Source organism: Heloderma suspectum, chromosome 6 (assembly GCF_057233095.1).
Source record: "Heloderma suspectum isolate Gila_16-S chromosome 6, 16-S_ref, whole genome shotgun sequence".
Lineage (NCBI taxonomy): Eukaryota > Metazoa > Chordata > Lepidosauria > Squamata > Helodermatidae > Heloderma > Heloderma suspectum.
This window is the reverse complement of record NC_139463.1, coordinates 79394501-79416253: the sequence shown is the minus strand read 5'-3', so window position 1 is coordinate 79416253 and position 21753 is coordinate 79394501. Positions and strand designations below refer to the sequence as shown.

Below are 21753 nucleotides of genomic sequence, written 5' to 3'. Positions count from 1 at the left end.
TACAGATTTATTTTCGTAAATATTTTTGTAAAATCCGCCGTTTGGCAGAAAAAAAAGAAAGGGTCCGCATGAGCTCCAGTCTGGGTGGGCTGGGCTGCCCGTTCTGAGGAGGATTCCATGGACCAGATTTGTCAGAATTTGCTCCCATTTAAAATTCAGGTGGAATTCTCTGACATTCCTACCCAGAATCTGGTTTCCTGTAACTTGAGCTCATTATTCCGTGTCCTGCAGTCTGGGATGGTCGAGAAGTGATCCTGGCCTTCCTCTCTGTGACAACCTTGCAAGTACTTGAAGAGTGCTATCATATCTCCCCTCAGTCTTCTCTTCTCAAGGCTAAACATGCCCAGTTCTTTCAGTCTCTCCTCATAGGGCTTTGTTTCCAGTCCCCTGATCATCTTTGTTGCCCTCCACTGAACCCTCTCCAGTTAAATCCATTAAATGATCTGAAGAAACATTACAGTGCAAATGGAGAAGCCAAATTTAATTAAGCAGAAGAAATCCATCAAGAAACTTAGATACCTTCCAAATTCCCTGACTATAACTGCCTTGGCCTTCCTCCAAATAATCAAGGGGATGAAGTAGAGTACAACTTTGATTTTCCCATATTCCCTAAGTGGTTTTCTTTTCTGTTAGAAGTTTCCTGGAGTTCAGATCAGCTCTTAGAACAATGATGTAACACTTTGGGAGAAAGATGCAACCCAATAACCCAGTGTTGGAAGCCAAGAGAGCAAAAACTTCCACAGCCACCACATCTTTCCCCTTGGTGCTCAGAGAAGCTGGAATGAAGGAGATCCAAACACTGCAAAACACCAGCATGCTGAAGGTGATCAGCTTGGTTTCATTGAATGTGTCTGGCAGCTTTCTGGCCAGGAAAGCTACCGTGAAGCTGATGAGGGCCAGAAAGCCCATGTAGCCCAGAACACAGTAGAACATGAGGATGGAGCCTTCATTGCATTCCACTATGATCTTCCCAGACTGAGAGTGCATGTCAACATCTGGGAATGGAGGAGAGGTTGAGAGCCATGCAATGCAGATGCACACCTGAATGAAGGAGCAGGAAAGCACAATGGCATTTGCCACTTTTTGCCCAAGCAGTTTCCTCATCCTGTTGCCCGGCTTGGTGGCCATGAAGGACAGGACCACCATGACGGTTTTTGCCAAAACACAAGACACTGCAATGGAGAAAATGATTCCAAATGTCAACTGCCGGAGAAGGCAGGAGAACTTCCCAGGAGTGCCAATGAACAGAAAGGAAGAGAAGTAGCAAAGCAGGATGGAGGTGAGGAGAATACAGGTGAGGTTTTGGTTGTTGGCTTTGACAATGGGTGTATCCCAGTTCTTTACAAAGGTCAATATCACCAAGCCTGTAATCACAGCAAGGGAAATAGCCAGGGAAACTAAAATGATCCCCAAAGGCTCATCATAGGTTAAGAAGGTCTGAAGCTTGGGGATACAATGATCATGGTTCTTGTTTGCATAATGATCTTCTGGACACTTGACACAGTGAGCAGCATCTGAAAGGGTTAAGAAAAGTGTGTGATAGTGTTAGCTTTCTTGACAAACCATGGCTGTCACAATGCAAAGTTAATGGTTGACAAGAATTACTAACTTTGAAGTTATTTCCTTTTTTGCCTTCAGATATCTATATGACATAGAGCGACTTCAGTGTACCTGCACTCTCGTGGGCTGGTAGCACAGCAGAGATCATATTCATTCCCAGCAGCAATGTTCAGAATGTTTGGCATTTCAAACAACATAGATGTTAAACGTTATCAACTGCAACTCCATGGACGGTTCATGGAAAACTGTCAACTGACCCCAATGATGATGTGACATCCTGAGGATTCCATGTGGTACCCAACCTTGGAATGATCTAAACAACATATCCAGGCATGACTATATGTCCTTTCACAACTCACCAAAGACACAGTTCCTCTAATCATCATAACTTGAACAGAATTCAACCAGCCTTCATTGCAATACTAAGAGGATGGAATGTGTATTAACATTCAAAGACCGCACAATCTCAGCAAGTATCTCGGCAGGTATGTTCAAGGGTTGAAGGCAGCTGTCCAGGCAGCTGTCCTTTATAGGTAAGGCAGTCCCATTTCTTGAAGGGCCCTTTTTCTTTTTGCTGATTCATAGCATCAGCTCCCCCCCCCCCATGCTTCTCATGATGGAAGAGGTTTTGCAGACAGGAAAGGAAGCAACTTTCCTCTCGCTCCTCTGTGCAGAGTGAGCATGAACATACATAACAGTCTCTGTAAAATGTAATTAACTGAAAATTCATTATGAACCCCAGAAATTAAATGGTCAATATCCCACCACCACACACACACCACACACACACACACACACTCCAAGAAATAAGGCTGTTAAAGATCGAGTGAAGATGGGGATACTGAAAAGTGGAAAATGCACAAAGTCATTTCAAAATGGAAAGGAAATAACAGTGGAACTTGTTTTCTAAAAAATTCATTTTAATCTTGAATCATGAGAAAACACTGATACAAAACAACAAGCAAACCCTGTTCAAGGAACAGAGTAAGAAAGAACATGTTACAATGCAGCCAAAGTAAACCTTTGGGGGAAGGTGCTGCTGACAACAACACGTATAACTTCCTCAACTTCAGATTCCACCTGAATAGCCAATGTTTTCATCCTATAGCTCTAATTATTTTAAGAAGGAGAGAGAAACAAGTAAGATGTTAGTGTGTGCCTTAATGCCTTGCAGGTCCCTCTTTGTACTTTTGTCTGGCTTCTCCTTTGATTTTCCTCCCTGTCAGAAAACCAAACGAAAAGACTTAATTGGTTCCTATGTCATGGAGTACTCAGAAAGTGGAAAATAAGTATGGAAAGCCAAGGATGAGGTTGATTTTTATTTTTGCTGGAAGCTGGCTAGATTTTTTTGCCTAGCATCCCTGTGAAGGCCTCATGCTACTCTGCACACATTCAGTGGAAAGCCGGAAATAAGACCTGAGTACATCCTAGGTGTCCAGCCAGCTCGTTGTCGTGTACCGAGCACTGTAGTGTTTCTAATAATCTAGGGCCCTGTTTTCAGCCTTTGCAATCATTAAGTGCCCCAAAAGGTAGGTATCATTCTAGCCCCTTTTCAAATATACTGTGCCTTAAAATTGTAGGCCATAAAAGTTAGGGTAGGTATTTTCCAGGTTGTTTTGCTTCTTAAATTAAACTGTATTAGCATCTGATTCTTGGCTACTCGCTATAATAATGATTCCATATGAAAGAAACATTCACTTTAAATGCAGGCACACAAAAATGCTTCTTTTTTGCTGCCTGGGTGAAGAACAAAAAAAAATACAAGTGAGAACTAGAGCAAAGGCAAGTCCAAGCAGTGGACTCTAACTCTAGCCCACAAGAGAAAACTGTAATATGTAACTCTTCAGGGCACATGTTACCACAACGAATCATGTAAGTAAAAACAGGGTGACAATGAAAACTCCCTGGGAGGTCAAGGCAAATCTTGATAGGGATGGGTGAGAATTTCTCCCCGAAACTTCGAGGGGACGAGTGCCAACGCATTCAGCCCCCCGAAATTGGCGGTGAAATTCTCTGCCCCCTCCCCCGGGATGGGACTTACCTTTCACGAATGTCCCTCCCGGCGGCGGGTCCCGGCGGCGGTTCGTCGGGTCTTCGGCAGGGGCAGGGGCGGCAGCCGGTCTTTCGACTGGCTGCCGCCGCCGCCATTACAAGGAAAGTAAAAAAAAACACAAAACCCCGTGATAGGCTACGTAATGATTAACGTAGCCTATCACGGCTAGATCTCCAAAGTCAGCTATGATAGGCTACGTTAATCGTCACGTAGCCTATCACGGGTGACTCTGAAAAAAAAAAAAAGCGCGTACGCAAATGGCGTCCCCCATAGGGCGCCGCCATTTGCGTTCCTTATTTGGTCCCTGTAGTCTATGTAAAGATTTACATAGACTACGGCGAAAATAAGGGCAACGCTATTTGCGTTGCCCTTATTTTCGCCGTAGTCTACGTAAATCTTTATGTAGACTACAGGGACCAAATAAGGAACGCAAATGGCGGCACCCTATGGGGGCCGCCAATTGCGTACGTGCTTTTTTTTTTTTTCCCAAGTCACCCGTTATAGGCTACGTGACAATTTACGTAGCCTATCACGGCTGACTTTGTAAATCTAGCCGTGATAGGCTACGTAAATCGTTACGTATCCTATCACAGGGGTGATTTTTTAAAAACTTTTTTTTTCACGGCCGGGTAGATGGGGCGCTTCTACCCAGCCTGAATTTCGCCAGCAAGGGATGGGGCGCCTCCCCCCTGGCCTGAATTTCGGCCGGGCGAGGCGGGTCGCCTCCCCCCTTCGCATGAACTTCGGGGGGAGAACCGAAGCGCCTCCCCCCCACCGCGAAGCAAGCTTTGAGGACAGGTAAGGGACTTTCGTCCATCCCTAAATCTTGAGAGAGTAGACTTGGGAGTCCTTCTGTACTTTTGTAGGGAGAACCAGCACCACCTGCAATATAAATATGACACAGGTGTGTGTATGTGTGTGTGTGTGAGTATGGCACAACTAATAATGGGGGTGGATGCTGAAATGTTTAGCTTAAAATATGTCTTTGAACACTTTGTTGTTAGTCTTGCTGTTTTTCATCTATATGTCTATCTCTGTCAATGCCTTTATATAGACACAGAGAGAAAGAGAGAGAGAGAGACACTTGAATCTTTCCGGTTGTCAAAACAAGCTGGCATTCCTTAAGGAGAGCTTGTCCTTGTCAAGTCACAAACTGAGAAGGACACACCACCCCCTCAAAAGGTCCTAGGTAGGGACGGTGGAGAATTCCACCATGGATTCCAGTGAGGCCGAATGCACTGGCATTCGGCCCCCCGGAATACGTTGCAAAACGGCCTCCTGCCCCCTCACCTGCCCCGCGGAACCCCCCGGGACAGCACTTACCTGGGGCAGATGTGGCGGATGAGGTGGCTGATGTGGCGGTGGATGCGGTGGCGGATGCGGTGGTGGATGCGGCGGTGGTGCGGAAAGTGTGGCAGCAGCAGGGGCGGCGGGGGCAGCAGCGCGGCGGCGGAAGTAGCGGCAGCAGCAGGGGTGGCGGCAGCAGGGGAGGCGGCGGGGGCAGCAAGTGCAGTGGCGGCAGTGCGGCAGTAGCGGCAGAAGGGGCGGTGGTGGGGGCGGAAGGTGCAGCAGCGGGGGCAGCAGTGGAGGTGGCAGTTGCGGGGGCGGGGGCGGCAGTTGCAGTGGCGGTGGGTGCAGGGGTGGCAGCAGGGGCGGCAGGGGCGGCTGGTCTACTGGCTGGGCGCAGCATAGGCAAATGGTGGCAGCTACGGCAGCCGCTATTTGCATTCGCTATTTTTAGCCGTTCTAGCCTATGTAAATAATTACGTAGGCTAGAACAGCTAAAAATAGCAAACGCAAATGGCACCTGCTACCGCTACCATTTGCGTACACGTTTTATTTTACTTTGCCGTGATAGGCTACGTAAATATTTACGTAGCCTATCACGGTTAAGTACAGGGATGCAAATGGTGGTGGCTACCACCGCCGCCATTTGTGTTCCTGCTGCCCAGCGGCTGGATGTCCGGCTGCGGGCGGAGCAGGCTGGTGGCTCCGCAGAATCCCCACGGAGTGGAGCCACCCAGGCAGGACTCTGGGGGGAGGGATGGAGAGCCTCCCCCCTCCACTGCGAAGCAGATCCACAAAACGGTAAGTGGCTTTTGTACATCCCTAGTCCTAGGTCAGGCAACTCACTGCTCTAGGTGGGGCAGTGTACTCAATGGCTCCACACCACCTTTGGGAACTGTTGAGGGGCTTTATGAATGTCAGTGAAAAGTAGGGCAAACATTATTATATGATATGCCATTCCATATGCCAAGGAATTATAATGCTCAAAAGATGCGTCTGTAAATCAAAATCTCTTTGTCACCTGAAGATTACTACAGTCACAGAGTCAGTTCTTTGGGGAATTAAAAATTGAATCAAGATGTTAAAATATGAAAGTAAATACGCATTTGAAAACATTCTTTCTTGGGCAAATTTGTGCACTGCCACTTACCTGTCTGGTTAGAGGTCATGTCTTCTGGACACTGAATACAGTCATAGCAACAAACTGGGTTCCTCTCTGGAACTATCTTGCTGTGTCCAGGAAGGCAGCTTTCCACACACGTGGAACGGGGCTGTGTCTAATAACAATACACTGGGAGGTCAATAGCAACTAATTTCTTCATGACAGTTAGTCCACCCATATTCCTACCCTTAAAACTGAGGAAATTCTGAAGTCTAGTTTCCTGATGTGCTGAATAGCTTTCAGAAGGAGAGCCAGCTGAGATTTCACATATCATAAACACTGTATAATATTCACAAGAGGATAAAAAAATGAAATTCAACATTTCATTTTCATGAATGATTTAAAAATAGCCAGGGGAGTAAACATGACTTCTGCATCTTTTTTCACGTGCAGCAAAATGTATGTGTGGGGGGTGGCATTTTGTGAAATATTCTCTGTAGGAATAGATGGAATTCTTCCAACACTATGAAAAAAGAGCAATTATCCTTTGGGACATTTCACTTCAATTCAGGATAAAGGAAACTATATTGTTAGTTTACACTGATGGACAAAGAAAGCAAAGGACTCAGGGAAGGAAAGTGGGAGTAGGGGGAGCAACGCCCATTGCTTCCTTCAACAATAACAGAAGTAGAAGGAACTAGTAAGAACATAAGACATAAGTAGGGTCATGTTGGTTCCAACCAAAGGTCCATCTACTCCAGCATTATGCTCACACAGTGGCCAAACAGCTGTTAACCATGAAGTCATAAGCAGGACACAAGGGCAACAGCACCCTCCCGCCCATGTTCCCCAGCAAATGGTCTAGGCATACTGCCTCTGGTACAGGAGATAAAACATAGCCCTCAAGCCTAGTAGTCATCAACAGAATTCTCCTCTAGTAATTTGTTTAACCCCCTTTTAAAGCCATCCTAGTTGGTGGCCATCACAACATCTTAAGGTAGCAAATTCCATCGTTTAACTATGAGCTGAGGAAGTCCTTCCTTTTATCTGTCCTGAATCTCCCACCAGTCAGCTTTATGGGATAACCTTTGGTACTAGTATCCTGTGACAGGGAGAAAAACATCTCCCCATCCACATTATCCAAACCATGCATAATTGCGTACATCCTGTCATGTCCCCTTACCCTCTTTTTTCCAAGCTAAACAGTCTCAGCTGTTGTAACCATCCCTCGTGGAGGAGATGTCTCCTTGCAGGTAGCAATATTGAGTCTTCAACAATTAATGGGGAGCCCAGTATGGCAAATATTGGGACCGATATTGCCTAGCCTGATCTGGCTAAGCAGAGCAAGAACAGTCATAAAATCAGAAATGTTATCAACCCAGGAAGGGATGGTTGAAACACCAGGTCCCCCAGGCTAAAGCACAAAACAATTTTTGGGGCAATTGATTTATTTTTCACTGACATATCAGTTGCATATGGTGATGGTCACAGATGTTGTCTCATGTCCATGTTTTTTCTAGTCAGAAATCTGGTATTGAGACTGGGAGGTATAGATTTTTAGAATAGATCTAATATTGTGTTGATATTTCCATTGTGTTAACAGGAAACATGAAAGCTGAATGTCTGTAAGCACATAAACCTGTGTAAAAATGCTTAACAGGTAGAAAAGGCTGTTCAGTGATCAAATATTTCAGTTCTCCATTGGAAAACTCACCTTCTTTGCTGTTTTTGAGAAGAGTGTTAAAGGGCCATATGTTCTGTGGTGTTTTGCTGTTCCTAAGCCTTGTTGCTATAAATACATCTTGAAGTTGTTTTAATTTGGTTGTTGTGTCAGCATTGTGTGCTTGGTGTCTGTTCTGTTAGAGGTCAACTTGAAATGACCAAAAGATGGAAAAGACCAAAGCTCGGGCTCTGAGACTTGTTAGTGAACTTACACTGTGTGTCTAGTACCAGAAGTCAGTAAAACTTTGCATTTCCTGGTGACACTTTGTGCTGGAGAAAAAAATATGTGGGAGTGGTTATTCAGAGGGCTAGACCCCCCCCCCACACACCCCATTACTGGAATTCCATCTCAGAGGGCATTTCTATATGAGGTTACGATCCTGCACTCTTACCGAGGCTTCTGCTTTCAGATTCCTGGCAGGATTAAGATTGGCTCCCTTTCACATAGTTTCACTTGGGGTTTCTCTTTCTAGGGAAAGTTCTAGATGTTTCATTATAGAGTCACTAGACCGTGCTATTGTACAGCTGAATATCACGGGATTCAATGAACATTTATTGCACTTCAGAGAGCGATAACATCTCATATTGCACTTTCCCCATTGAAAATAAAGCCCCTATAATAATGGCCAGAAAGTACGGGAGGGGATCTGGAGGTTGACCACATCATTTGAAGGACCCACAAAAACCTGTGAGGCATAATGAAAGCCTTGTGTAGAAATGCTCATGGAATACCTGGGTAAAGGCAGTTTTTTCACAGAAGGAAAGACAATTTTTCTATTTATCCAAAAATCCTTTTTTCCCGCCAGAAATGTTAGCACAGGTCCACATTATCAGTTTCCCATATATCTCGGAAATATTTGGACAAATATTTCACTACAGAATAGACTGAAGGTATTTGACACATACATTTATGCAAATTTAAACATTTGCATGCCAATGAGAAGGAATATATTTCTTCCGACCAAAGGTCGGAAGACAACTGAAAAACCTAGCCTGTTTATGACATCAGTGGGGGAAACTCATTGACTCTTCCCTACTAGTGTGAAAACTAGAAACAAAAAATTTCTAGAAATTTTGAAGCAATGGGTGGGAAAAAACAACAAGAAAAAAACTAAACAAAATTTCTGGTTTTTTTTTTTTGAATAATTGGAAATTTGGGGGAAATTGAAAAATAAGCAATACTTATGTTTTAGCATTCTTTTCCAATCTGAAGTTACTTTGTTGCCTTAAGACAGCCTTCCCCAACATGGAGCCCTCAAGATATTTTAGACTTCAGCACCACTTCAGCCTCAGGCACTATGGCCTATGGCCAGGAATGCTGGGCACTGTAGTCTAAATCATCTGGAGGGCACCAGGTTGGGGAAGGTTGCTTCAGGAACAGAAAGCAGCCATTCTGTTCCTCAAATTATTTTATGTAGAACTCAGTTTGCTCATAAAATTATAAATATATTTTAAAACTTTAGAAAGGAAATCCAGTTAGCAAATTTGTAGTTATTGACATGGGTGGGTGTCTTCATGAGCAATTTACTCTTAATTAATGGCATTGTGACCATGCAGCAGACAAGCCGGACCTTATCACAGGAAAAATGGATTTCCTGAGACTGCTTAAAGTCTCATTCTTTTCCTTAAGTCGACTTCTCTGCGGGATAGTTGTTATGTGTCCCAACACCAGCAATTACCTCGGGTATGCTAGCCCTGCCCAGGGGTGTGCCTTTCACTGTGATAGCATATGTTAAAGCACAACTTCCCTAAAGGCTGTAAAGCAATATCTCGATGCTGCGATTCTCCATTGTTTGGTTTATTGCATTTGAGAGTAACTAATTTGCACCTTTGTTCCAGCGCAGCATCAGCTTAGAAAGGGGGCTGGTAACTCCCATTGTGCTCAATGAGGCTGGTTCCTGAAATGCAGGTGCAACTGGACCTTCAGGGGAAAGGGGACAATGTGTTCCTTTAACAATTGTCCCTGTAAGGAAGTAATTAATGAAGGTGGGGAGAGACAGAAAGAGAGTGACTGCTGTTGATACCGGGGAGGCAGACCCCCAGGGTTTTATCAAGAGAGAAGGGGGAGGGCATGGAGGAGCCTGGAGGGGAGGGATTGGTCAAGCGACCCTCCCCTCAGATGACGTTCACTCCAACTCTCCCATCCTACCCAGAAGTATGTTCAGCGAAGCAACTTGTATTTGCGATTCACTCACCCATGGAGCCCTGCGTGGACCAAATCTGGCTCCATGAATCCAGGTAAGACACCATTGCTTCTCCTTCCATTTACTTCCATTGTCAAAGAGAAACCCCCATGGTCCGTGCTTATCTCTGATCTCTCATCAGAGAGAGGGGATCAGAAGTCCCACAGTAGTACCAGATGCAGGGGGCTTTGGAGGATGTATTGCCCCCAGGAGGGTAGCCAAGTCATTTATTTACTACATAAATATTTACGTAGGCTAAAATGGCAAATCAAAAAGGAACGCAAATAGCACCCACTACGCTACTTGCGTTCCCCTTCATTTTCACTGTCTTAGTCTACGTTAATATTGACATAGACTAAGACAGCGAAAAATAAGGAATGCAAATGGCGGCGGCCGTATCCACCGCCATTTGCGTACATGGGTTTTTTTTTAACCCAGACGTGATAGGCTACGTAAGTCTTTATGTAGCCTATCACGTCTATGTAAAAAACAACAACACAGAGACTGCAAATGGTGGCGGTGGCAGCCGGTCGGAAGACCAGCCGCTGCCACTGCCGCCGCCGAAGCTGCTGCTGGAGCCGCTGCCATCTGGAACACCCGCCCCAGGTAAGTCTTATCCCAATGGGGATCCGCAGGGGGCGGAGGGGTGGCAGGCTGTTCCGCCATGGATTTCTGGGAGCCGAATGCACTGGCATTCGGCCTCACCAAGATCCGTGGCAGAATTCTCTGACATCCCTAATTTGGATCCATCATCGTCTGGGCTTTTGAGAGGGACTCTGCACATGGACTGGAACTTTGGACTGTTAGAGACTTGCCGTGGAAAGTACTGTGAGGCTTTTCATGGACTTGAACTCTCGTTTCTGTGGATTGTGTGTCTGTGTTTGTAGTCAGCTCAGTGTATGGCAGGCTGAGTTTGATCTATGACTTTTGGACTTCCCTCTGCCAGAACTCATGCAGCATGGAGTTGCTGATGCAAAAAGGGTGGCCTAGAACTCTTTGCGTGTGTGGGTGTGCCCGTCCCCTTGATCTTCATGGGCCCTGACCATGCGGCCCGGAGGAGCAGTATGATTGCTGGATCTGCTCCATCATGCCTCACCATGCAAGAAGTGTTTTCCAGTTATGGTGTTAGATTTCAATGAACGTTTGTTGTGTGTATTTTATGATTTGTTAAATAGAATGTGATATTTGCAAATGTCTTGACTGTCAGTTGCAACTCCAAATGATGAAAAGAGAGAAGGATTGAGACAGGGGCAAAGACAAAGACAAGTAGGAAAAGACAGAGAGAAGGAGAAAGTGGCAGACAGAGACAGAGGGGGAGAAAATGAACCAATGAAGAGAAAAGCAGAGGACCGAAAGAAGGAGAAACAGTGTGGCCATGGTTGCCCCCAGTGTGAATTGGAAGCAGCTGATTGTGGCTGGAGCCTATTACCTGGGGGTGGAGTAGCCACAATAATGTAAGAGTTCTTTAAGATGAGAAAATGTGACTAGAAGATGAAAAACAGCCTATCCCAAACGTGCATCACTGGGACTAGTGTAAGGCAGAAAAGTTTAAGTAAGTGAGTTTCTGTTGAGACGAAGGCAAACAGCCTAACTTGCAGAGAAGACAAGTGAAGGGTTAAGGCTGGTGCGTGGCACAGAAAGTTTTATGTAGAAAGTTTACAGGCAGTTCAGAAAGAGAGAGAGAGAGAGAGAGAGATTTCTCTTCCCAAACTGGGGGTGGAGGAGGTAATAGCCCACCTCTGGGCTGTTACGTACAAGCAAAGTGAGAAAATACATCACCCAGAAGAGGAGTCCCGCTTTGAACCGATTTCAGACTGGTTTCAAGGAATCGGGGGGTGGTGGAAGTGAGTGGATGCAATAATTCTGAGTGTTATTGGCTGCTTTATAGCTTTGTGTGCTTGCTCATATGGCTGTCGCATTTAAAGTATACAGTTAAGTAGATGTCAACCCCCTGGTGATCCAGTGGCAAAGCAGACTGTTATCAGCCTTGGATCATCTGGGGGTGGAATGTATTGGTCCCAGGAGCATAGCCAAGTCATGTATAGTGTTGGAGGGGCCTAGAGATCCATAGTGCTTGCTTAAGTTCATTATTGGTGCAGTTCCCATGCTAGTAAGCCTCTGAGCATGTGCAGATGAGTCAAAAGGCTGATAACAGCCTTCTTGGTGCATTCCTTGCTAATGAGGAGAGTCTTTATCCCTGATATGCCTGGGAAGCAAAGTCCGTTTACAAGTGGCTGTGCGTGAGAACCAAATACTTGTACCCTATGCTGAGAATGAATGCGAGGGGCGCTTAATAGTGTCGTCCTGCCTCATGGCTGACATGCAGAGTATAAGACCTTTTGTACCCAATGACTCAGGGTTCAGAGGAGCTGTCTGATCCAACCATTGGGTACGCGTGTGTGCTGGAAGTTAACCAATAAAGTACTCCTTGTGAGCAAACCTTTGATTGTGATTTATCACTATCTTGGCACCTCTATCCTAAGAGTTCAAGGCCCACTGGAGGGGCAACACAGAGGACCACTAGAAAGGGCTTTCCTGGTCAAACGCTGCCCACAGGCAAGAGCTTTTGCACAGTTCATATAAGCCAGAGGGTAAAGGGCTACTCAGAAATATGCACTGATGAACAATCTCCAGGACAGTGATACAGGGGACAGGGCAGCTTTATCGTTCCATTATCTCTGGCTTTAAAACAGATCCTGTGGTTTATTATTACCTGCTTAAATATGCTGTTCCATCTAATGGAATCTGTGGCAATGCTGAACTTTTGGCTTGATGAAATTGTTCCAACCAGGACTTTCAGAAAGGATTGGTTGGGAAAAGTGATCCAGTTGATGATGTCATATCCAGCTGCCAGTTGCCCATCCCCAAACAATATTTCATGGCCAGCACCATTGTTAACGTGGATGTTTTCCAGGAAAGAGTGGAGCTAGATGAGGAGAAAGTACACCAGCATATATCCAGGAAAAGCCACCCTTTCTGAATGTTTGTGCCATCAGGCTTCCATCTGAGATTTTACTGTAAACCTGAACTGTATAGGAATACAGAACAGCAGATTTCCCCTTTCTTCCTAACATCTTGGTACCGTACGAAGCTCTGAAACCATATCTATTATTGTCAGATTGTTCATAAAACAGACAAGAGGGCTCCAGAATATAAGAAGAGCTCTCTTGGATGAGACCAAAGGCCTACGTTGCAGGAATCCAGTTACCCGCAGTGACCAACCAAATGGCTGTGAGAAACCCAGAAGCAGGATAGGAGGGAAAGAGCCCTTCCCCACTGTTGTCCCCAGCAACTTGTATTCAGAGGCATTCTCTTCTCAGTTTTGTGTCTCCCGGCAACAGTCTGTTATGCTACCGAAAATACATTTTCTGACTCTAGGGGAAATGCAAATGCAGCCCGTTCCCACTGTTGTCCCCAGCAACTTGTATTCATTTCAGAGGCATTCTCCTCTCAGTTTTGTGTCTCCTGGCAACAGTCTGTTATGCTACTGAAAGCCATGAAAATACATTGTCCTACTCTGGGGGTAATGAGAATGAGTGGTCACTTTACCTGCCATGGCTGAACGTTCAGATGTCCCATTTTGCCTCCAAGCACCCTCATCCTATGTTTTGATAAATACGTAGAACGTAAAGTGTGTGCTACAGCATAGAGGGCATTGTAGATACTGTAGCTCTGACTACTCATATCCATATCAAAGAGGGATGCAGACAGGGTCTCCAGCTTTTCCCCTCCGGTACAGTTCTTACAGTTCTCAATGCTTACACCTCTCACACAACAGCTGAATGCCATTTGCCAGAACAGATAAAGGAAATGCATCAGCCTCTCATCAGGCTTCAGGTTTCGGAGAAAATCCTTGAATGTGGGCACTGCATTTGTTTGGACTGAGAAAGTTAATGCACCAAGGAAGGTTTTGGAAGGAAACTTGCTTCCATACAGTGTGCTGGTGAAATCCCACTGAGCTGTTGTAATCCAAACCTTCCCAATATGGGGATCATGAACGTCATAACTGCCTAAGATGACGGTTAATGGAAACAGAGTATGAACATCTCCGCTGACAATAACCACATTGCCTTTGGTTAATAAAAGTGCTTTCCTTAGCTTAGAAAGAATCTCGATGTAAGCATGTGTATTGGATCTGTGTACTGCTCGGGACCTTTCCAGGAAGGCAGCACAGATATGATTCTGCGCAAGCACAGGATTCAGCATCTGCACAAACCTTTCTCCATCGTCATCATCTGAAACAATGAGGCCAATCCATGTCCATCCGAAATGAAGGAGCAGCTGGACAATCCCCTCATGCAAAGACGTCTCCCTTGCTGTCATCCAGTACAAAGAAGGAATATGGGTTTTACTGGAGAGTGTAGTCTCATGTCCACTATATGTGATCTAATGGGGAAAATGTAACTTAACAGAGGCTAGAGAAATATTTCCAGTTTTCCTAATGACTGTGTCTGCAGATATTTCTTTCAATATTTGTCTTTTCAGTGTTTCCTAAATAATATGAACCATACATTTTCTGTGATATAAGGTTCACAAAGAAACATTCCACTAATGGTAAATTATATTCTGGCTGCAATAGACAAAAAACAGGATCAAATGAAGCTGGTTAAAATAGGCAAAATCAGTTCCTCAAGCTGAGCGATTGTTTTACTTCATAACAAGCATAACTCTCCATTAGATCATGGCTAAAATACCCAACAATCAGAAAAGAGTGTATTCTATGCATTTTACATCCAAGTATTTAGCTTTAATGCCATGGAAGTAACTTCAATGTTCAATCCATCATTTCTGCCACAAAGAAAACCATAATTAACACCGGTCAGCCTGTGAAATATAGACCAAACCAACCTCTTTAAATGAAGCTTCCTTCAAGCCTTTGCCTGAAACAGTGGAATCAGAGCATATCTCATGTTAGCTGGCTGCAATATTGGGGGATATGTTTTGGTGATGGGGACACAAAGAAGCACCAAATGTTCAGAGAGAGAGAGGGAGGGGGAGAGAGAGAGAGAGAGAGAGAGAGAAGGCAGGCAGGCAGGCAAGCAGGGAGGCAGAGAAGGAAGGAGACATGCAGGCAGATGAAATAAATTTAGCTGAATTCATTCATTAACAGTCATCAACAGTCATCAAGGATGTATATTCATTCACTCTGCCCTTCCTTAAATGCTGGAGCAGGAAATGAAGGTTACATTTGGTAACATATAGTTTCGTTTACTTAGTTTGTAGATTGTCGAGAAGATGCAGTGTATTTGTTTTGAAATGAACAAAGTTAACTGAAAGAACAACAGATTAGAATATGTCTGAAAAACAAGATTTTTCACCCATCCCAAAAGATGTTATTTACCTGTGGAATCTTGTACAGACCAACGATGCTGGCCATCTGGATAATGTCTCCTACACTGAGCCCCCCAATGATAGACAACACCTCTTTTTTCCGATTACACTTGAAATTAGGCGCCTTCCTTTGCTGCGTGAACATCAGATGCACAATGGCTTCAGATGTGCTTCTTGCATTATGTAGGTTGTCATAGATATGGAACCCCAGAGTCATGTTGGGCAAGAGGCTGGGATTCTTATTGATCTTGTGGATGGCAAAAATAAAAGCAAAGACCTGTTGATAATTCTTTGACACTATTCTGCAATGAGATTGACAGTGAGAGACATATTGCAATGCATTTTCACTAGCGGAAGATGGGCAAATATTGTAGAGCTCCCCATCCATATCAGAAAGGGAGATTTATAATTTATTTATTTATTTATTTTCTTAATCGCTGATCTGGACAGTCACCAGGCCACTCTGGGCGATGTCCAACAGTACAAACAGTTTGAAACAGTAAAGTTACACATTAAAACATTGTATTTCCAAAAATACCCTAACCCACCCCAAATGCCAGCCTGAACAACCACGTTTCCATTGTGTGGCAGAAGCCCATTAAAGAGGAGACATGACAAAGTTCCCTAGGAATTAGTTCCACAGAGTGGGGGCCACCACAGCCAAGGCCCTCTCCTTCGTCCTCACCAGCCTCACTGTCCTGGCTGATGGGACAGAGAGAAGGCTATCCTAGGCTGACCTTTTTGAGTGGACGGTCTGCTGCTGATGGAGGTGCTCCTTGAGATAGGCTGGGCCGGAACCTTATAGGGTTTTAAAGTTGAAAACCAACACTTTGAATTTGGCCTGGAAAACAACTGGTAGCCAGTGCAGCTCCTTCGGCATCAGAGAGATTAAAGCAAAAGGAAGGGAAGGATTAAACACAGGGTTGACACACCTCTAACAATACCTGAAATTTTCCAGCTGATCCTATTTTCCCAATAACTTGAGATCATTGATAGGCAAAGATGTAGTAAAGGAAGACTTACTGAAGATCATCAGGAGTCCAGTCTGGAGGATCTGTAAACTGAAGTGAATCATACAAAGGCTGTATGAGAGAGAAGAACCCGCCAATTATTATATCTCCAGACTTAGACATATTGGTTGATTCATGAACCTTCGGTAGCTTAAAATCATACACAATTGGAGGCAGCAGGAGAAGCAGCCATACCACCATAAACAACCGCTTGAATCCAAGGACATGCTGACTCCTGCAACAACTGCACACCTTCATCCTTAATGACTGCCTTGTCTACATTGGTCCCCACAGCAGGAAACTCACTGAAATGTATCCCTTTCCTCTAAGTATCACACAGGAGAAGAATGAGCGGATCAAAGAAAAGATGATGGATTTTGGACTACTCCTCAAAGGAGCAGTACCCTAGCTCTGAGAGGCACGTTATCAGTTCAGCCCCGAAGTCAGTTTAGAAATGAAAAAAAGCCTACATTTTAAGCGGGATTAATAATTCTCCCCTTAATGTACACGAAACAATGACAGTGATTTTGATAATTACATAGTATAGAGATGTCACCCTGGTGTCATGGATTCTCTGTCTGTGTAAAGTAAACAAAACAAATCAAAACAAAAAGCAAGTTTTAAAGATGTCATCAAACCATCTCCCTGGAGAATCAGTAATAGGAAAAATTGGCTCATACTGCACAAGAGTTGCATATGCACATCTGGCATGTGTGGTATTGGTCAGAAGTAGGGATGGGGGAGAATTGCTCCACAAAACTTCGGGGGGCCGAGTGCCAACGCATTTGGTCCTCCGAAGGTTGTTGGGGGAGAAATTCTCTGCCCACCCGCCCCCCCCCCCCCGGGATGGGACTTACCTTTCACGAATGTCCCTCCCAGCAGTGGGTCCCGGCGGCAGTTCGGCAGGTCTTCGTCAGGGGCGGTTGCAGCAGCCGGTCTTTTGACCGGCTGCCGCCGCTGTCATTACAAGAAAAGTAAAAAACAACAACACGCCCCTGTGCTAGGCTACGTAACGATTAACGTAGCCTATCACGGCTAGATTTGCAAAGTCAGCCATGATAGTCCAAGTTAATCATCACGTAGCCTATCACGGGTAACTTTAAAAAAAAAAAAAGTGCATACGGCTAATGGCGGCCCCCATAGGGAACCACCATTTGTGTTCCTTATTTGGTCCCTGTAGTCTACGTAAAGATTTACGTAGACTACGGTGAAAATAAGGGCAAGACTATTCTCAAACTATTTTCTCAAATTATTTCCTTAGTTTGGCAGGTACACATTTGCATACGCGCTTTTTTTTTTTCCAAAGTCACCCATGATAGGCTACGTGATGATTTACATAGCCTATCATGGCTGACTTTGGAAATCTAGCCGTGATAGGCTACGTAAATCATTACGTAGCCTATCACGGGTGTGTGGGGTTTTTTTACTTACTTTTTTTTTCGCGGCCGGGGAGATGGGGCGCTCCTCCCCAGCCTGAATTTCAGCGGCGAGGGATGGGGCACCTCCCCCCCGGCCTGAATTTCTGCCAGGCGAGGCGGGGCACCTCCCCCCCCTCACCTGAACTTCGGGGGGAGAACCGAAACGCCTCCCCCCCACTGCAAAGCAAGCTGCAGGACCAGGTAAGTCCCTTTCGTCCATCCCTAGCAAAAGCTGGTTTGAAACTCAACATTAAAAAACCAAAGATCATGGCATCTGGCCCCATCTCTTCCTGGCATATTGAAGGGGAAGAAATGGAAGCAGTGACAGATTTTATTTTCTTGGGCTCCAAGATCACCATAGACGGTGACTGTAGCCATGAAATTAAAAGACGCTTTCTCCTTGGGAGGAAAGCTATGGCAAACCTAGACAGCATAGTAAGAAGCAGAGACATCACCTTGTCGACAAAGGTCCATTTAATCAAAGCTATGGTTTTCCCAGTAGTAACCTATGGCTGTGAGAGCTGGACTATAAGGAAGGCTGAGCACCAAAGAATTGATGCTTTCAAACTGTGGTGCTGGAGAAGACTCTTACAAATCCCCTGGACTGCAAGGAGGTCAAATCAGTCCATACTAAAGGAAATCAACCCTGAGTGCTCATTGGAAGGACAGATACTGAAGCTGAAGCTGAAATATTTTGGCCACCTAATGTGAAGAGAAAACTCTCTTGAAAAGACTCTGATGCTGGGAAAGACTGAAGGCAAAAGGGGAAGGGGACGACAGAGGATGAGATGGCTAGATAGCATCACTGATGCAATGAATATGAACTTGAGAACACTCCGGGAGAGAGCGGAGGACAGGAAGGCCTGGCGTGCTATGGTCCATGGGGTCACGAAGAGTCGGACATGACTTAACGACTGAACAACAACTTCAGTTTTCTTCTAGTTTGGGGATTATTGGGAACAGTAAATGTATTTGTACTGGATTGAACACAGTTTACATAAGTAACATCACATTAGATAATACATAAATATTTACGTAGCCTATCACGGCAAAGAGCAGGGACGCAAATGGCGTCAGTTAGGCTGGATGCCATGTGTGTCTGCAGCCCTGCAGCGGACGCAAGTCCAGCTGCAGATGGGCCCGGCCAGTGGCTCCGCAGACTCGCTGCAGAGAGGAGCTCGCCAGGGAGGATTCTGGGGGGAGGGACGGATCACCTCCCCCCCCCTGCGGATGCCTCCAGAGGACCGGTGAGTATGTTTCGTACACCCCAAGTTGGACAAGAGGCTGGGATTCTTCTTGATCTCGTGGATGGCAAAAATAAAAGTAAATGCTTGTTGATAATTCTTTGTCACTATTCTGCAATGAGATCGAAAGTGAAAGAAATATTGAAATGCATTTTCACTAGTGGCAGATGGGCAAAGTTTGCAGAGCTCCCCATCTCTATCGGAATGGGAGAGAGATTAATGCAAAAGGAAGAGGATAGTTAAACAGAGGGTTGACACACTTCTAATAACACCTGAAATCCTTCAGCTGATCCGATTTTAGCAATAACTTGAGATCATTGATAGGAAAAGTTGCACCAAATGAAGTTCCACCCTTGGCCACTCTAGCCCTAACCTGGAATTTCCTTACCACTACTACGTAGTAAAGGAAGGCTTACTAAAGATCACCAGGAGTCTAGTCTGGAGGATCTGTAAACTGAAGTGAATCATGCAAAGGCTGTATGAGAGAGAGGAACCCTCCAATTATTATACCTCCAGACATGGACACATTGGTTAATTCATGAACCTTCTCTAGCTTTAGAACATACCCAATAGTAGGGATGTCATAGTATTTCTCCACGAATCTCGGGGAGGCTGAATGCCAGTGCATTCGGCCCCCCGAAATTGGTGGAGAAATTCTCTGACATCCCCCCGCCCCCTACCCCGGGATGGGACTTACCTTTGGCGAATGTCCCTGGTGGCGGCGGCTCCGGCGGTGGTGTGGTGGCAGTGCGGCGGCGGCAGCTGCAGCGGCCGGTCTTCCGACTGGCTGCCGCCACCACCATTTCCAAATAAAACAAACAAACAAACGTGATAGGCTACGTAAACATTTACGTAGCCTATCACGACTAGATTTTAAAAAAAACACGTGATAGGCTACGTAAATGTTTACGTAGCCTATCATGGCTGACTGCAGGGATGCAAACGGTGGCGGCTATGGCCGCCGCCATTTGCGTCCCAGCAGGAGAGGAGGTTTTGCGGCCGGAGGGAAGGGACGCCTCCCCCCCGGCCAGAGTTTTGGGGGGGAGGGATGGGGCGCCTCCCCCCTGGCCAGAATTTCAGGGGGAGGGACGGAGCACCTCCCACCCACCACGAAGCAAGCTTCAGGATCAGGTAAGGGACTTTTGTCCATCCCTACCCAATAGGCGGCAGCAGGAGAAGCAGCCATACAACCATTAACAATCATTTGAGACCAAGAACATGCTGACTCCTGCAACAACTACACATCTTCATCCTTAATGACTGTGTTGTCGACATTAGTCGCCATGGCAGGAGACCCACTGAAATGTATCCCTTTCATCCAAGCACACACAGGAGAAGAATGAGCAGATCAAAGAAAAGATGATGGATTTTAGCCTAGGCTGATTACTATGCAGATCAAGCTGTGCCTCCCCAAGATTGAATTCTACGTGCTTCTTCGGGTGCACCTTCCATTTTCCCTACAAGATTCTCATGGACCTCATCTAACTGTCTTTTGAGAGGACCATCCTGCCCAACCTGAATTTGTTGTGGAACCATGGGCCGAGGTAACTTGCAGTCCAGCACACAATACCCTCTTGTACTGCTTTGATATGCTTGTTGGTTTACAGTTGTCCTAGGACATCACACATCAGCCTGTGGGAGGCTTCTCCCACTTCTGCCTCATTTTCCCAGATGGTTTTCGACAAATACTCTCCAAGGCAGTGACATAGGGCAGTGATTGTCCCATGTTAGATGTATCACTTGATAGAATACGTGTAATATCCTCAGTAGGGATGGACGGAACACTTACCTTCTGTTCCGTTCTGTTTCCGCTGGGGGGGAGGCACTCTGTCCCTCCCCCTGGAATCCTCAATGGGGGGGGAGGTGATGTGGTCCTCACCCTCAGAATCCTGCCTGGCTGGCTCCGCTCCGCAGCCAAGCCGCGGAGCCGCTGGCCGGCTCCAGCTGCCTGTACCAGACATCCGGCCGCAGGGCAGCCCTTCAGGGACACAAATGGCAGCGTCCCTGTATTTAGCCGTGATAGGCTACGTAAATACTTGCGTAGCCTATCACGTCAGGGGGAAAAAAAACCCAGCATACACAAATGGCGGTAGCCGTCGCCATTTGCATACGCTGGGTTTTTTCCCTCCTGCAATGATAGGCTACGTAAATACTTATCTAGCCTTTCACGGCCTATGCAGGGACTCAAATGGTAAAAAAAGTATATACGTAGCCTATCACGGCTATGAAGAGGAAGCAAATGGCGGCCGCAGGACCGCAGCCATCCGCAAAGCAGCGCAGACGGGAGCAGGTAAGTGCCCCGTTTCGCATGCCTTTTGTGGTTTGGGGGGGCGGGGGCTTCGTTCTGCGATGGATTTCAGGGGGCGAAATGCACTGGCATTTGGCCTCACCGAGATCCGTCGCGGGATTCTCTGACATCCCTAATCCTCAGTGCAGTGCTAAATCAAGATCCTTCATGAGTACCCGCTACCTCAGTTAGAAGAACACATACCAAAACAGTTGCCCCCATGGTAACCACACAATATTCTGCACCCCTCCTACTCATAAAATTGGTGAACACATGCAATTCTATTTCCCTTCCCTTCCTGCAACACTTATGAATTCCATAGCCTAAAAAAGGTTGATAAATTGCCTTTTTTAAACCAAATTAATATAATTTAGGATAATTCATATTTCTTCCTGTGGCACAGTGCATACCATACCTTCTCCCTTTCCTACAACCTCTTTTCAAAAGACTGCTGTATGAATGGATGAATTTGGCAACAAACTAAACCCCATGTAAGTCTCTGGGTAAAACACACACACACGTACAGACACCTGTTGAACTGCTGGTTTACACTTGT

The 21753-nt window shown here is 45.6% G+C and overlaps 1 protein-coding gene across 1 annotated transcript; it reads right to left on the bottom strand.

Moving 5' to 3' along the window:
• Nucleotides 1-609: 609 nt before the first annotated feature.
• On the bottom strand, nucleotides 610-21419 carry LOC146341347 (vomeronasal type-2 receptor 26-like). Its single transcript, XM_084807385.1, has 5 exons — nucleotides 21402-21419; nucleotides 16262-16320; nucleotides 15249-15540; nucleotides 13573-14293; nucleotides 610-1514 (listed from the first exon to the last, which is right to left on the bottom strand). Exons 1-5 carry the CDS (start codon nucleotides 21417-21419, stop codon nucleotides 610-612), a joined length of 1995 nt encoding a protein of 664 aa, XP_084663511.1.
• Nucleotides 21420-21753: the final 334 nt, after the last annotated feature.

Excerpts from the sequence above, each read along its gene's own strand:
- LOC146341347 (XM_084807385.1), bottom strand. Across the intron at positions 15,541-16,261 it reads TGGACTCCTGATGATCTTCA|AATAGTGTCAAAGAATTATC; the intron begins GTAAGTCTTCCT and ends ATCTCATTGCAG. Across the intron at positions 14,294-15,248 it reads GTCTGTACAAGATTCCACAG|ATCACATATAGTGGACATGA; the intron begins GTAAATAACATC and ends TTTCCCCATTAG.